The sequence below is a fragment of the Haliotis cracherodii genome, unplaced genomic scaffold (assembly GCF_022045235.1).
Source record: "Haliotis cracherodii isolate W230 unplaced genomic scaffold, xgHalCrac1.p SCAF_3, whole genome shotgun sequence".
NCBI lineage: Eukaryota > Metazoa > Mollusca > Gastropoda > Lepetellida > Haliotidae > Haliotis > Haliotis cracherodii.
In genome coordinates, this window is record NW_027266286.1 from 30,838,296 (window position 1) to 30,854,221 (window position 15,926).

The 15,926-nt window shown below is 43.1% G+C and overlaps 1 protein-coding gene across 1 annotated transcript; it reads left to right on the plus strand.

Moving 5' to 3' along the window:
• Window positions 1–378: 378 nt before the first annotated feature.
• Window positions 379–15,926, plus strand: LOC139475825 (uncharacterized). Its single transcript, XM_071259028.1, has 10 exons — window positions 379–427; window positions 3,900–4,139; window positions 5,022–5,036; window positions 5,441–5,676; window positions 7,292–7,451; window positions 8,711–8,818; window positions 10,477–10,612; window positions 14,326–14,453; window positions 14,951–15,212; window positions 15,743–15,926. The coding sequence occupies exons 1-10, from the start codon at window positions 379–381 to the stop codon at window positions 15,924–15,926; spliced, it is 1,518 nt and encodes a 505-aa protein (XP_071115129.1).

Below are 15,926 nucleotides of genomic sequence, written 5' to 3' on the forward strand. Positions count from 1 at the left end.
TAATAAGTTCTCAATTCCAAAACTGGAAACGTAACTAATAGATGGCCGAGATTGTATGTCTGTACTTTCCACGGCATATGGAAAGTCTCTTTCGTTTGAAATTTTTATCCTACTGAAGCGAGAGATAGATGATGATTTCGACGGTATCAGTCGTTCAGCCCGTAAGTGTCGTTCAGAATACCCCGTTTTAACCTTTTCGAGATTGCATGATTAGAAAACACATTCCAACTGTCACGTACCCGATCTGTTAAACGACACTCTGATAGGTCGAATGAAAGGTCGTTCTGACGTGACCTGTAATGGGATGTCCTCAGATCTATGTGTAGCGGTAGCGGTAGATCTGATTTTAATGAGACTGACTCCCATCAAGAGACGACCATGGTGTATGTACCCGCGCTGCTGGGTCTGCTGTTGACGGCCGCATCATGTAAGTTTTATCGGCTATTCTCCAATTGGATGAGTGTGTTGATTGCAACTGTTTTCCATTAGTAACACGGCCCAGCTAATCAGGATAGATCGCAGATTTTCTACTTAAGTGAGACGTCAGATGCTAGGGTTGCAACGCTTGTGCCAGTTCCAGTAGATTGTCTACTGGTGGGTCCTGCTTCCGCCCTATGATGTCCGAAATGTTTCAGGTCTGGACTTTTGACGGGCCAAAGGATTGTCGTGAAGGCTTTCTACAGTCTTGACGAGGCATGAGAGTTAACTGACTTTAAAAGTCCAGTTTCCACCCTTGTCGAACTATGCTGGAATTACTGGGCTCGGTCGTAGCGCCACCAGTGGCTATTAACAGTTATGTCCCTACTAAGCCTCTCCTATGGACCAATCAGATGCCACCTCTCGTATCACTTGCGTTTGCTTCACACAAAATGGTGGCGCCCGGTCAGGACGATCTGATCGATAATCAAGATCTATGTTGTGATAAAACACGTCTCACATTGCGAAATGCATCAAATCACGTGAGCACCTTGATTAAAAACATGAAAAGATTTGGAAAATATCTGCTGACAACGAGTTGGCGGTGCACATGCTTAGCAAATCCTGCAATCGTCCGAAATCTGCACGACAGTACATGAACCGGATTTCGATTTCGGTGCGCGATTTTGATTGGACTATGCATAGAGTCGTTAGTCCAGCCAAAATGTAACTCTATAATATCAGCCTAGTTCGGCAAGGGTGGAAACTGGACTTTTATAGTCAGTTAACTCTCTCGCCAAGGGAAGATGGCTTTCTACTTGAGTAACTCTGTTAACCGTCGAGAGCTGTGTGGTCTTGCGTTGTCATTCATGGAGACGGGTCTGGTAGCCAGAGGGTGGTTACATGGGTTTGGATCCAGGATTTGACGGCGGAACCTATCACCTATCAATCATAGGACAGCCCACACGCCCAACCCCATATCCTCCAAAGGGGATTATGGGACGAATGTCCATGGGTGTCGGCTGTGTTTCTTTGCCCCAGACCCGACTACACCGTCTGAGACACACAAGAACCTGCTCTCATCCAACCAGTGCATCTTCCTCCATGTCCTCAGGTTCCAAACACGTCAAACACCATGCCAAACGATACGTCAAACACCATGCCGAACAACACGCCAAACAACACGTCAAACACCATGCCGAACAACACGCCAAACAACACGTCAAACACCATGCCGAACAACACGCCAAACAACAGGTCAAACAACACGTCAAACACCATAACAAACAACACGTCAAACACCATGACAAACAACACGTCAAACACCATGCCGAACAACGCGTCAAACACCATGTCAAACAACGCGCCAAACACCATGACAAACAACACGTCAAACACCATGCCAAACGGACCTTGACGACCTTTTCCTCACCACTTTGCCGATGTTTCTGTGTCAATCGCGAAAAGCCGTCCAATGAAATTACTGATAGAGATATCGTGTGAAAGATATATGGTGACGTCACAGAAGTCCAGGGGCTTTATTGAAGATAACGTACACTTGGTAATCGAGAATGGGATTTTGGGGTTTCGTTTACATGGATTAACACATGCATAATAATTTGCTGTATCTGTGGTGAGGATTGGAGTCGAGTGCGTAAGTGGATGAGTGAGTGAGTGAGTGAGTGCATGGATGAGTTGGTTCGGTTTGACAATCTTAAGACAAGCATAGTCTCCTCTTCTGACAAGCATGGGTTGCTGGAGACTTATTCTAACCAGGATCTTCCCGGGTCCAGTGATCACTCATAACGTAGTTCATAGTAACACAACTCGTGTATGCGGGGAATCGAACCTTATACCTGGATCTGGGGAAAATCAGTTAGCCTAGAGTATGAGAGTCTGGTTTAACCCATATATCAGTCAGTCATATATCACAGCGTTTCATCTTGATGTGGGAGGACAGTTCGAAGTGATGCGGGTCTTAGACATCTAGCACTTGAATGAAACACTGTGAAAATATAATCTTCTTCATGCATATGTTGTTGAAATGCCATGTGAAACTGATCTCTTGAAGTGTCGCTGTCGTATGTATTAAAACGTAAATACACATCAGGATTGGTACGATAGGTTTTATTCGTTTTCTTATAGACAGAGCCTAGTCTTTATCGACGCTCCCTTTGCGCGTGCGCTACACAGTTACTTTCGTTGTAAGGAATGTGTTAGGGCCTTTGAGCACACATGTGACTGAGTTTAAAGAAACGTAATTACTGAGGAATATTTTCTTTTATAACAACTGAAGTTCAACAAACTTTGCGCAACACCTGCGCATGAGTCATTCAGCGTGACTCGGACATTTTAAGTTTGTTCTGCAAGGAGCTCGGCTGAGACTAACATATTTGAGAGACCGTGCACCAAGATTACTGTACATAAAAGCCGTGCATCGGGTGAGTCTACATGTCTTTTCAGTTTAACCAGCAACAAACAAATTAAAAATAATCCGAGAAAGGTAACATGTTCATTCGTTCGAGCAACACCACTTTAAGCATTTGAATAGCTGATCATCCTTATACGTGCATGTATAAGTAATTAAGGCAGGCGTTTTAATGTCAATTTACAAAAATGTAAATGTTTTATTCCGGAAATACCTTCGTATAGTTGATACCGCGAGACAGTTGTTTTGAGTTGTTGTTGCTGTTATTTCTTTCGTGTGCATGAATAAAACACAATCTTTTCAGGGTGATTGGTAAAGAGAGACCCACCATAAGAATGTGGACCAATGATATTTGCTCATTCGATCCGATCATGGTGCACTGTTATATCCTGCAACTTTCTTCGTATTGTCATCTTCCCGAAGCAAGGGAGTTAACTGATTCTAAAAGCCCAGTTTCTACCCTTACCGAAGTCGACGGGAATTTCTGGGCTCAATCGTTGCGCAACCACTGGCTATAACGAACTATGTCCCTCCTATTGACCAATCAGATTTTACCTCTGATGTCAATTTTATTTGCTTCAAACAAAATGGCGGCGCCGAGCAAACGATCTGATCGATAATCAAGATCTATATTCTAATGAAACGGGTCTCACTTCGCGAAGTGCATCAAATCACGTGAGCACCTTGATTAAATATATGTTGAAGGCGAAGTTGCTTGTACACGTACATTGCAAATCCTGCAATCGATCGAAATCTGCACGATAGTTTACGAACCGGATGTTGATTTCGTTACGCGATTTTGATTGGCCTATGCATAGACTAATTAGTCCAGCCAAAATATAACTCATAATTCCAGTCTATAGTTCGGCAAGGGTGGAAACTGGACTTTTATAATTAGTTAACTCCGTTGCCTCGGGGAGATGCCATATTGTTAGTGTGAAGTTATTTGAAGGTCTTTGAACGGGTTTATCGCATGAATAGCTGTAAAACTAAATTATAAAAGTAGTTGTGATGTCATCTCTAATATTCTTCTTTTTAATCCAACGCCCTGCAGATGTTACCGCCCAGACGGCGTGTGTGGCGGGTATGAGGTCCCTCCTCACCAACACCTCGGCCTACTGGTTTGGGACGCGGTACACGACGGACTGCCCACCTGGCAACGTGGGCCTCTTGTGTAGTAGTAATCGTGAACCATCCAGAACCTCCATCCTCACTCGACTGATGGGAGATGGCGCCACCGACCCCAGCGGTCTAGCCTTCGTCATCAACGTCAGGTACCCTAATACACTTCCAGGTAAGCGAGAAGCGGTGGGGTAGCCTTGTGGTTAATGTGTTCGCTCGTCAACCGGGTTTGATTCCTCACATGGGTACAATGTGTGAAGCCTATTTATGATGTCCCCCGCCGTGATACTGCAGGAATTATTACTAAAAGCGGCGTAAATCCTCACTCACTCACTCACTCCAGGTAAACGACACTTAAACTATGATGGCGTTTTTCCCTTTCATTTTACTTATTCATGAAGAAAGAAACACAATTTTGTAATTTGAATAACATATTTTGAGAAAATGATTTGTTTAGACATTTCGTGATACGATTAGGGACAACAGTTGACTGTGTGAGGCAGAGTAAGACACAATCTCATTAAAATCAGATCTTAGTTATAGCTACTGCTTTGTTAAGATGGTAATAGAGTGAGTAAGACAGTGTGTTCTTGTATGTATCATAGTGGCAGGTGCTAACATTGAGGGACACACAGGGGCCTATTTAGAGTCAAGGCTAATACTCTGCATAAAACATAGTGTATTCCTTTAGAATACAGTACCACAAACTTTTCAAACACGTGACAATACCCTATGATGTAATTTGTGGTATTGTGTTGCCAGTCACATCGGCGCAACAATGCCCTGTGACGTCAGGGGTCATCGAGTGAGCATAAGCTCCTCCCAGTGATCTATCATCTCTACACGCAATGTTATTGAATACGCCCAGCGGTGTTGCAATTTTTGAATATGTGTTTACTAAATATAGCCTGCGGCGGCGCATTTCATTGCAAGCGCTAGTTTAGGAAAGCACTTTTATTTTTTATTCATTTTTTATTTCGTTTTTTCGTGCTCCCATAGTGTTAGATCACACTACCCTTTACACATATTTGTATGTGATTTATTTTATTTTTAGCAGATGGATCTGACCGTGAGTACACCCCTCCTTCCCTTCTCCTATACTCATTCATTCACATATGAGACGCCGTTTTACTCATTTTTAGTTATTTTATATCAATAATTCATTTATTGATATAACAAATTCGATTTTAAGACATCAACAAATGAATTTATATCTGAATAATGTTTTAGTATCTTAAAATGTATTTTACTATATTACAAAATCAGAAGTTCTTTTTAAAATAATAACATCGATGTAGTGATGCCAATAATTCATTTTATGTTATAGTTCACCTTCTGATAAATATGTAATATGAAATATGCAAATCATTGTGAGAGTAATGTGTTACGTAATGGCTCTTTCACATTCTTTCATATGACGTTTCATATTTCATCTTTCATCATAAGAACACGCGTGTCTTTGTTGAACACCAGATACATATCCTGGCTGTGGGAGGATAGTGAAAGCACCTTTGACAAGCCAAGAAAATTTCTGCATCAACCCCCTCTGCAACTCCGTGTATTCCCCATTCGACCTGCGCGAGGAGCCGGAAGTGACGTGGCCAGCGGAGCAGAGCGCCCTCTACACTGTCATGATGTATGACCCCGGTCCGTTCTTCATGCATGCGCTCTACGTCAACGTCGCCGGCGGCAGACTACAGAATGGAGACGTGGGTGACGTTTCCTCAATACCAGATCGGGGCCATGGGTCGCCCAGTCGTCTAAGGCGCTGTTCAGAGTGGTGTCCCTTGGATACGACAGGAACCTTTTGATTGTGGGATCAAATCCCGGTTTGCCCCGATCATGTTTCTAGGTTTGCACCATCCCCGTACTCGTGGGGTTCGCCGAAGTGGTAAACGTATGAAACCTGCATCATTTCGGGTTTTCCTCCTACATTAAGCTGACACGCCGTGATATAAATGGAATACTGTTAAAAGCGGCGTTAAACATAATTCATTCACTCTATACAAAATAAACTGCCAGGCAAAAGAAAGTACATGTACATACACTTGAAAATTGGATTTCACCCAAAAATTTCAAATGTTATCAAAACGATACTTGGCTGACAAAAAGTTGCCGAAACACTGCAAACTCATATTTAGTCACCATCAAACATGGGTGTATACTTTCTGTGCCCGGCAGTGTATATACTTCACTAAAAGCCCAGAATCCATCATATGGTTTCGCCCAAACATAACATGCGGTTTGATTTTAACACGTTTAACTTATTTCTTTTTTAAATAAATGCTGGACTAACGAGTCTATGCATAGTCCAATCGAAATCGCGCACCGAAATCGAAATCCGGTTCGTAAACTGTCGTGCAGCATTCGGTCGATTGCAGGATTTACAAAGCATGTGCACCGCCAACTCGTTGTAAGCATATATTTTCCAAATCTTTTCATGTTTTTAATCAAGGTGCTCACGTGATTTGATGCATTTCGCGATGTAAGACCCGTTTTATCACGATATAGATCTTGATTATCGATCAGATCATCCTGACCGGGCGCCACCATTTTGTGTGAAGCAAACGCAAGTGATACGAGAGGTGGAATCTGATTGGTCCATAGGAGAGGCTTAGAAGGGACATAACTGGTAATAGCCACTGGTGGCGCTACGATCGAGCCCAGGAATTCCAGCCTAGTTCGGCAATGGAGGAAACTGGACTTTTAAAGTCAGTTAACTCTCTTGCCTCGGGAAGATGGAAAATTCACAAACTGAACAAAGTAAAGGGAAAGTGCTGCTCTTTTTCAGACATCCAAGGGCAGAATAAGTCGTCCATCACTTGTATTTAGAGCCTACAAATGAAAGTACAGGGTCCTGTTCCACTAAACGATCGTATCCTTGAGGCAGTCGTCACTATCATACCATACACCCTTAACATAAGCTTACAATACGATTGCTTCGTGAAGCGGGGCTCAGAGGGGTGACCTATAACAAATGTATGTTCCTGCCCCATAGCGTTGACCCTTGTTGATGCCATCAACCACTGGGTACAGCAGACAGCGTGCGGCATCTTACAATACTCACTCGCTCTCACAACTCCAAACATTAATTTTTCTGAAGGCGTTTTCGCTTTGACCAGGTCATTAAAACACACATAACTAGCATTAAAGGTATCCATTAAGTGTTCCAATAATTAGAATATGTGCGTAGAAAAACCTTAATACGTCACAGTGGAATTCCCTTTTTGTCATATTAAGGTCACATGTTACTTTAGGTCTTCGGCCTTTGCCATCGCACGATGACCTTCTTTAATGATAACGTAGATATCTCCTTCCTTCCAGACTATATTTCCCTACATTGGCCCTGGAAACCCTTTTGATCGGGTCAACCCTTACTTGTGGCTCGTGTTTAAACAACAGAGGTCACTGGACGTCTCATTGATCCCCAGCGCCCGGAACGAGATCTACATTGAGGACCTTGTCTCGCAACTTGGGCTCTCAAGTAAGAACTACACTTTATTTACTAAGATTTTTTACTTGGGCTCTCAAGTAAGAACTACACTTTATTTACTAAGATTATTTACTTGGGCTCTCAAGTAAGAACTACACTTTATTTACTAAGATTATTTACTTGGGCTCTCAAGTAAGAACTACACTTTATTTACTAAGATTATTTACTTGGGCTCTCAAGTAAGAACTACACTTTATTTACTAAGATTATTTACTCTTTATTCTTCATTTGTATCATTTTAAATATGACGATCTGATTGAGCTGAATCTTTCATCATATGCCACAGTCCCTTGTCATCATTTGATACACAAAGATGGGTGATTTTACAGTTAACTTCGTATGAATCGAATACTGTTATTTACTGAATTTGTTTGGATACAGTGACAATTTATTTTTTATTCTCCAAACATGAGATGCTTATTTTCAAAGCAGGAGTGGAAGAAATATATTTTGCACACGTAACTTAAAGACTTTCGCCTCATATGTGAAGGTTGTATTAATATTTTCTCGGGAGAAAACGTAAGTATTTATTTGAAGCAGCAATAAATATGATTACTCACTCCCCCGCCCATATCGCTTGATGGTTCAAAATTTCGCTCATCACATCGTAATCCCGGGTTCGATGCCCCACAGAGCTACAATGTTTGAACCCGATTCTGAAGATCTTCTCCGTGACATTGCTGTAATGTTGCTAAAAGCGTGGTAAAACAATACTCACTCCAGATAAACTGTATTAAGCAACCTAATTTTGAGTTGTTTTCGTACAAATACGAATGACAATAAACCCCGACAAATATGACAACGCTGTACGAGGTTTTACCCCCTGTAGCCTTTTCAGCTTGCGTGCCTGCATGTCTTCACAGATCTGGGCTTACTGACCGAATACAGTCATCACGATCACGTGTAAAAGAGTGCTAGGTCTCGCTTTATTGAACGTAAACATGTATCAGTGCACATACGACATGTGGCACACCTTTTCATCACATGGACAGGTGCAAATTAGAAGTCACCCGAAACAGATTTTTAAGCACTGTTTTGTTTACAAAGGGTCACTCATTGGTTTAAAAATAATCCAATACCCAGAAATCCATGCTTAAAAGGAAAACTGTCAATACCCAAAGTGAATGATAAAATGTGAGTGCATACTCATTAGTTCAAATCTCTTCCTGCCCAGGACACATTCTCTATTGTGCACCAAGCCTGACTTCGTAAAGGCTACTGGAGTACTTACTCTTTATCCTTGGTTTCAGCGCAGTCGTATGGCATCAACGTGGCCATGACTACAACGGATGAGTACGCCGCTGTCTTCCTCCGCTCAGTTGGTTTTCTGAACAGATGTCCAGCGTATTATGGACAGTGTAAGTTGTACAAACATCTACCGTTAAATAGGTTAAATTATGGTCATAATTACTCCAAATTGTAAAAGGTAAATATTCTAGTGTGTTTAATTGTATCGTTGCATTATGGAATGATACCCGCAGTGTGGGAAGTTATCTGAAATCTGCAGCCCACCATGAGGGGCCAGTAGCTCTTCAGCAGGCGTCAGACAACAGTAGTATGAATTGCATGGGTCAGTACTAAAAGATTATGCTTTAATGCTTTTAATTAGCAAGCAACGTTGTCAGCTGGGAAATGCCAACATTTAAAAGACGAAGTACTAATGGGACAGAATTTATGGATATCAACTTCTTTATCATGAGGAACACAACGTTTCGGAGTATATAGTTACTCCTCCATCAAGTGAATAAATGCTATGAGGCAGAGAACTTATATCTGTACCTGTATCAACGACAAAATGAGTAATGTAACAAACGTGGAAACTTAACAAAGGAAGCCAACGGTTAACTGGAGGTGATAGGTGATTAGCAATGGTTGTGTTTCTCATTATAAAGACGTTGACATCCTTAAATACTACACCTTATGTGTTTCACTTCTAAAGGCCATTAAAAGAGCTTGAGGAAGAGCTTATTTTTCCAAAACGACATTCGCCTTTCAGACAATCTCTGTAAACATATGTTGCTGAATGTTGTTCCCAATTTTAAGCCTATGTCTTTTTTACTAAGTTATTTTAACAAGATTCCACATATTTAGCAATATTAAAGAATTAAAACAAATTCAAAATTGATTGAAAACTGCTGTTCGGTTGAGCTGATGTTAATTTGGGCTATGCCATGTGACTTTCATCGACTCGGAAAAAGTGTGCGGCTCTTTGGTGGGGCGCGAGTTATAAGGGATTTATTCTTCCTCTCAGAAATCCAAGTGCAGCCTGTCTTCTCTGTGGCGGGGTATAAGGGATGTATTTTCCCGAGGGATGTATTTATTTTCCTCCCAAGCTGTATACATAGTATTTTATCAAGATAACGTGAACCAATCAGATCTCATCATTCTGACATGGAGGTATGATAAATTGATTTGTTAACTTCACACACAAGGCACTAATAACACTGTCGAGATATATGGTGAGGTGATGTGAAATTGGGTTTAACGTCGCGTCCAAGATTATTGCACTTATATAGCGACATGCATGTACGTGTGTGTTTGTGTGGCTGCTTGTACTAGTCCGGACTGATGCCGATTTATAGTGCTAGCACACTGAGATACCATGCCGCAGTTTAACATGAATACCCCACTCAGACACAGTATACTGACTCCGAGCCGACCAGTCCTTGTTTTAGCCCCTTAATGCCGAGCGCCAGACAGGGTAACAACAAGTACCATCTTTTAACGTCTTTTGGTATGACGCGGCCGGGATTCGAACCCCGGACCTTCCGCTCTCCGGGCGGACGCTCTACCACTAGACCACGGAGGCGGTTCGAGATATATGGGCTGGGAATAGGCAAAACCCCTCTCTGTAAGTTTAGTAACGCAGATGAAATATTACCGATATTAGATGATACGAGCGTTTTATCACATGCGGTATACATTCGTGTTATCATATCAAAGATGGGTTCACATTTCTTAACAAATTCACTGAAAAATAAAATGATCAAATGTTGACAATATGTTTATCATCTAGGGTTGAGCAACTACATTCAGGAAAGAGGTGGACTCCCATCCCTTCCCGCGTGTCTTGATCTTAGTGTATCCATTGACGTCGGCTTCACGGCCCCCGCTATAACGTACACATCGTGCGGAACAGTGTATCAGAAAAGGTGGGTGCTCATATGACCCCGCTATAACGTCCCTATCGTCAGGTATAATATATTGTAGAAGGTGGGTGCGCTCACAATCAAATGAACACAATCAAATGAAATTGGACACAGTGATCGACAAAAGCATTGTCGTCATTGTCAGCATTCAGTAATTCAGTAATTCAGTTCAGTCACTGCACATGTGTAGCCACAAGGGGCGTCATGGTCAGTACATGGTCACACCACTTCTTGCAGCCGTCACTGCTCGACACCTCCTTGGCACAGATTGCACAAGTCGTCGGATTTTTTCGTGGGGAATTCTTCGCCATTCCCCCTGTAAGGCGTTGGCGAGTTGTGTCAGTGTGTGGGGACGCTGGTGACGTTGACGGACGCGTCGATCAAGTTCGTCCCACAAATGTTCAATCGGGTTGAGATCAGGTGATTTGGACGGCCATGGAAGGACATTGATGTTCTCATTAACTGTTGCACGTGCTGTGTGGGGCCGAGCGTTGTCATGTTGGAACAACTCCCTCTGGCGGTTCAAAGTTTGGAGGAGGTGAGGACGCAGAATTTGGTCTATGTATCGGTTTGCTGTAAGAATAGATTGCCCTGGACAACCACTAACTGTGATCTACCCGTGAAGGATATGGCTACCCACACCATGACACTCCCTCCACCAAATCGGTTCATCTGTCGAACGCAGTTCGGCGCAAAACGTTCATGTCGACATCGGTATACACGTTGTCTTCCATCCCGGAGTTGAAGAAGAAAACGTGACTCATCGCTGGACCAAACGCGTCGCCAGTTCCTGAAATTCCATGCCTGTACTCTGTTGCACCACCGGACACGTCGTTGACGGTGTAGACGTCGCAAGACAGGTCAACTTTTGGTCGTCTCGCTCGAATTCCCACTTCTCCAGACGATTTCTGATGGTTTGGTCGGAAATTCTTCGCATACCAGGCACTTGTCCTGCAGTGTCCGTTGCTGTTGCAAATCGACTCCGAAGGTTATGCAGCCGGATATACCGATCCTGAGCAGGGGTGGTCACTCTTGGTCTTCCACTTCTGGGATGATCTTGAGTCGAATTAGTGCGGGTATATCGATCCCATAGTCGAGATATGGTGCTTTGGTGAACGTTGAAGTGTCTCGCAACGGCAGACTGGGACTCCCCTGCTTCCAAACGGCCAATGGCGATATTTCGGTCAGCTGCAGTTAATCTTGGCATTTTTCGATCTCCGTTCACGCAAGAAAATTCGTAATGAACTGATGAATTTTGTACGGTCTTTTATAGTCAGTGTCTCTACTCTTGTTTCCAACACTTTGCACGTGCATTGTGCTGAAAACTTTTTCTGAAAGCAATTTCCTGCATCCTTTACATTTTTGCTGATAAACGTTTACAAAAAAAACATTTTGAGATGTGTTTGCGCGCAATGCACAACAAACATGACATAATTAACGGGAATCAAACATAAGAATTGTCTTGATGACGATTGCTGGAAAAAAAAATCTAATTGGAATTCTCAAAACACCTATGCGTTTCTTTCTTCTTTCTTTCATGTCCTCTCTATAACGTCCACGTCGTGCGTTACAGTGTTTTATAGACGATGATACTATCATGCCCCCTCTATAACGTCCACGTCGTGCGTTACAGTGTTTTACAGACGATGATACTCTCATGTCCCCTCTATAACGTCCACGTCGTGCCTAACAGTGTTTTATAGACGATGATACTCTCATGTCCCCTCTATAACGTCCACGTCGTGCGTTACAGTGTTTTACAGACAATGATACTCTCATGTCCCCTCTATAACGTACAAACCGTGAGTTACAGAGTATCACAAATGATAATACTGTCATGTCCCCACTATAACGTCCACGTCGTGCGTTACAGTGTTTTACAGACGATGATACTCTCATGTCCCCTCTATAACGTCCACGTCGTGCGTTACAGTGTTTTACAGACGATAATGCTCTCATGTCCCCTCTATAACGTCCACGTCGTGCGTTACAGTGTATTACAAATGATAATACTGTCATGTCCCCACTATAACGTCCACGTCGTGCGTAACATTGCATTACAGACGATGATACTGTCATGTCCCCTCTAAACCGTCCACGTCGTGCTTAACATTATATTACAGACGGTGATACCCTCATGTCTCCGCTATAACGTACACATCGTGCGTAACATTATATTACAGATGATGATACTGTCATGTCCCCTCTATACCGTCCACGTCGTGTGTAACAGTATATTACAGACGATGATACTCTCATGTTCCCTCTATAACGTCCACGTCGTGCGTAACAGTGTATCACAGACGATGATACTCTCATGTCCCCTCTATACCGTCCTCGTCGTGCGTAACAGTATATTACAGACGATGATACTCTCATGTCCCCTCTATAACGTCCTCGTCGTGCCTAACAGTGTATTACAGGCGATGATACTGTTATGTCCCCTCTATAACGTCCACGTCGTGTGAAACATTATGTTACAGACGATGATACTCTCATGTCCCCTCTATAACGTATGCACCGTGAGTTACAGTGTATCACAAATGATAATACTGTCATGTCCCCACTATAACGTCCACGTCGTGCGTAACAGTGTATAACAGACGATGATACTGTTATGTCCCCTCTATAACGTCCACGTCGTGCCTAACAGTGTATTACAGACGATGATACTGTTATGTCCCCTCTATAACGTCCTCGTCGTGCCTAACAGTGTATTACAGACGATGATACTGTTATGTCCCCTCTATAACGTCCACGTCGTGTGAAACATTATGTTACAGACAATGATACTCTCATGTCCCCTCTATAACGTACGCACCGTGAGTTACAGTGTATCACAAATGATAATACTGTCATGTCCCCACTATAACGTCCACGTCGTGCGTAACATTGTATAACAGACGATGATACTGTTATGTCCCCTCTATAACGTCCTCGTCGTGCCTAACAGTGTATTACAGACGATGATACTGTTATGTCCCCTCTATAACGTCCACGTCGTGTGAAACATTATGTTACAGACGATGATACTCTCATGTCCCCTCTATAACGTACGCACCGTGAGTTACAGTGTATCACAAATGATAATACTGTCCTGTCCCCACTATAACGTCCACGTCGTGCGTAACATTATATTACAGACGATGATACCCTCACGTCTCCGCTATAACGTCCACGTCGTGCGTAACAGTGTATTACAGACGATGATACCCTCACGTCTCCGCTATAACGTCCACGTCGTGCGTAACATTATATTACAGACGATGATACCCTCATGTCTCCGCTATAACGTCCACGTCGTGTGTAACAGTGTTTTACAGACGATGGTACTCTCATGTCCCCTCTATAACGTCCACGTCGTGCGTAACATTATATTACAGACGATGATACTCTCATATCTCCGCTATAACGTCCACGTCGTGCGTAACAGTGTTTTACAGACGATGATACCCTCATGTCTCCGCTATAACGTCCACGTCGTGCGTAACAGTGTTTTACAGACGATGATACTCTCATGTCCCCTCTATACCGTCCACGTCGTGCGTTACAGTGTTTTACAGACGATGATACTCTCATGTCTCCGCTTTCACGTACACATCGTGCGTAACAGTGTGCTATAGCGAAATATCCTTTCCTACCTTTTGCAATGCTAGTCTTAATATCATGTAGGTTTTCGGCCTTGGGGTTGCAGATAACGAATTTCTCTGTTCCAGCCCAGTAAACGTCACTGTAGATTACCGCAACATGGACCTATTAGGCGCCGTGGAGACTCGGAACTCCCCCCAAGTCAGTCTGGTTCCCCTGGCGATCAGAGATCAACCCCCCTCAGTCACACTAAGAGGTAAGTGAACTCACACCACCTCCCATTCGGTGGGGGCGGGGATGTTGTCTGGAATATTATGATAGGTTTTGTACAATAAAAATGTGACCAAAGAAATCTAACAAAAAAATCAGTGTATATAATAAGCTGCCGGACAAAACAAATTGGATGTGACCAAACACAGAACAAACGTTATAAACATTACTAGGCTGAAAACAGTCGCTGAAGCACTGCAAACTTAAAGTCCAAAACACTACTATGATACCTGTATCAAATAAGTCGCCATCGAATAACGATTTTTTGTTTATTTCATTATTAGCCAATATGAAACATCAGTGTAGAACTTTCTTTTGCCCGATGTTTTTAATGTGCTTGCTTTCTTATCAAACTGATCAAGGCATTTGTTGCCTTGTAATATCGACGGATTGTATTCACAGGAAGCAGGGATGTTCAGTTTGTCTAGGATTTTATTTTATACCTCAGTATATTCACATCTGGAGATATGTTTCTGTTTTCAGACAAGCTGTACACCCTGTTGATGTACGACCCCACTGAGGAGCTGGGACAAACTGAACAGAACGCCTACGTCCATTGGATGGTGGTCAACATCCGGGGTACTGACATCACTTCCGGTGACGAGGTGTATGACTGGCTACTGCCAATGACGTCAACGTTGAATCAACTCTACCTGTTTGCCTTGTTCGAGCAGAGGGCGTCTATCAGAACCAGAAGAGCTGGATCCTTCGGAGGAACAGACTGCCATCCATATATACCCAGGAGGTACAAAACATCCCAGTTCACTACATGTTCTTGTTGATCGTCTCCGTGGTCTAGTGGATAGAGCGTTTGCCCGGAGGTCGGAAGGTCGGTTGTTCGATCACTAGCCCCTAGCATAAAGGGGATACAACAGGACTGCCTCGGTACAGAAGCTCCTATGTGTCATAGTTTGTTTGTTTGTTGTTTAACGCCGTACTCAGCAATAGTACATCTATATGACGGCGGTCTGTTAATAATCGAATCTAGTGTTTGACATCATGAGTATCGATCGAGGCAATTGGGCTACAATGACATGCATCAACCAAGTTAGCAAGCCTGACCACCCGATCCCGTTAGTCGCCTGTTACGACAAACATAGTCACCTCGTACGGCGCACGTGGGTTGCTTAAGACCTTTCCTTCCCTGGATCTTCACGGGTCTATCTGTCATAGTAAATATATTATATATATTGCGTTCCCTCGCTGTTATCGGGTTCCTTCGCTATAGTACGGCGTACCATGACTATATAATTTAATGACTTATATTTGCTACAGATGCAAGTTCAGGGCTGGAGATTTCATCCGCAAGAACAATCTCTCCCTGGTCGGCCTGAGACACTTGAGAGTTGTCCCCGACACCTACCGTCAGTACATGGCGTACGCCGTGACCAAGCTCCAAACCAGGGAACAGGCCTGTTGGGGACAGGTCGGTGAACGTCCGCAATGTCCAACTGGCTAG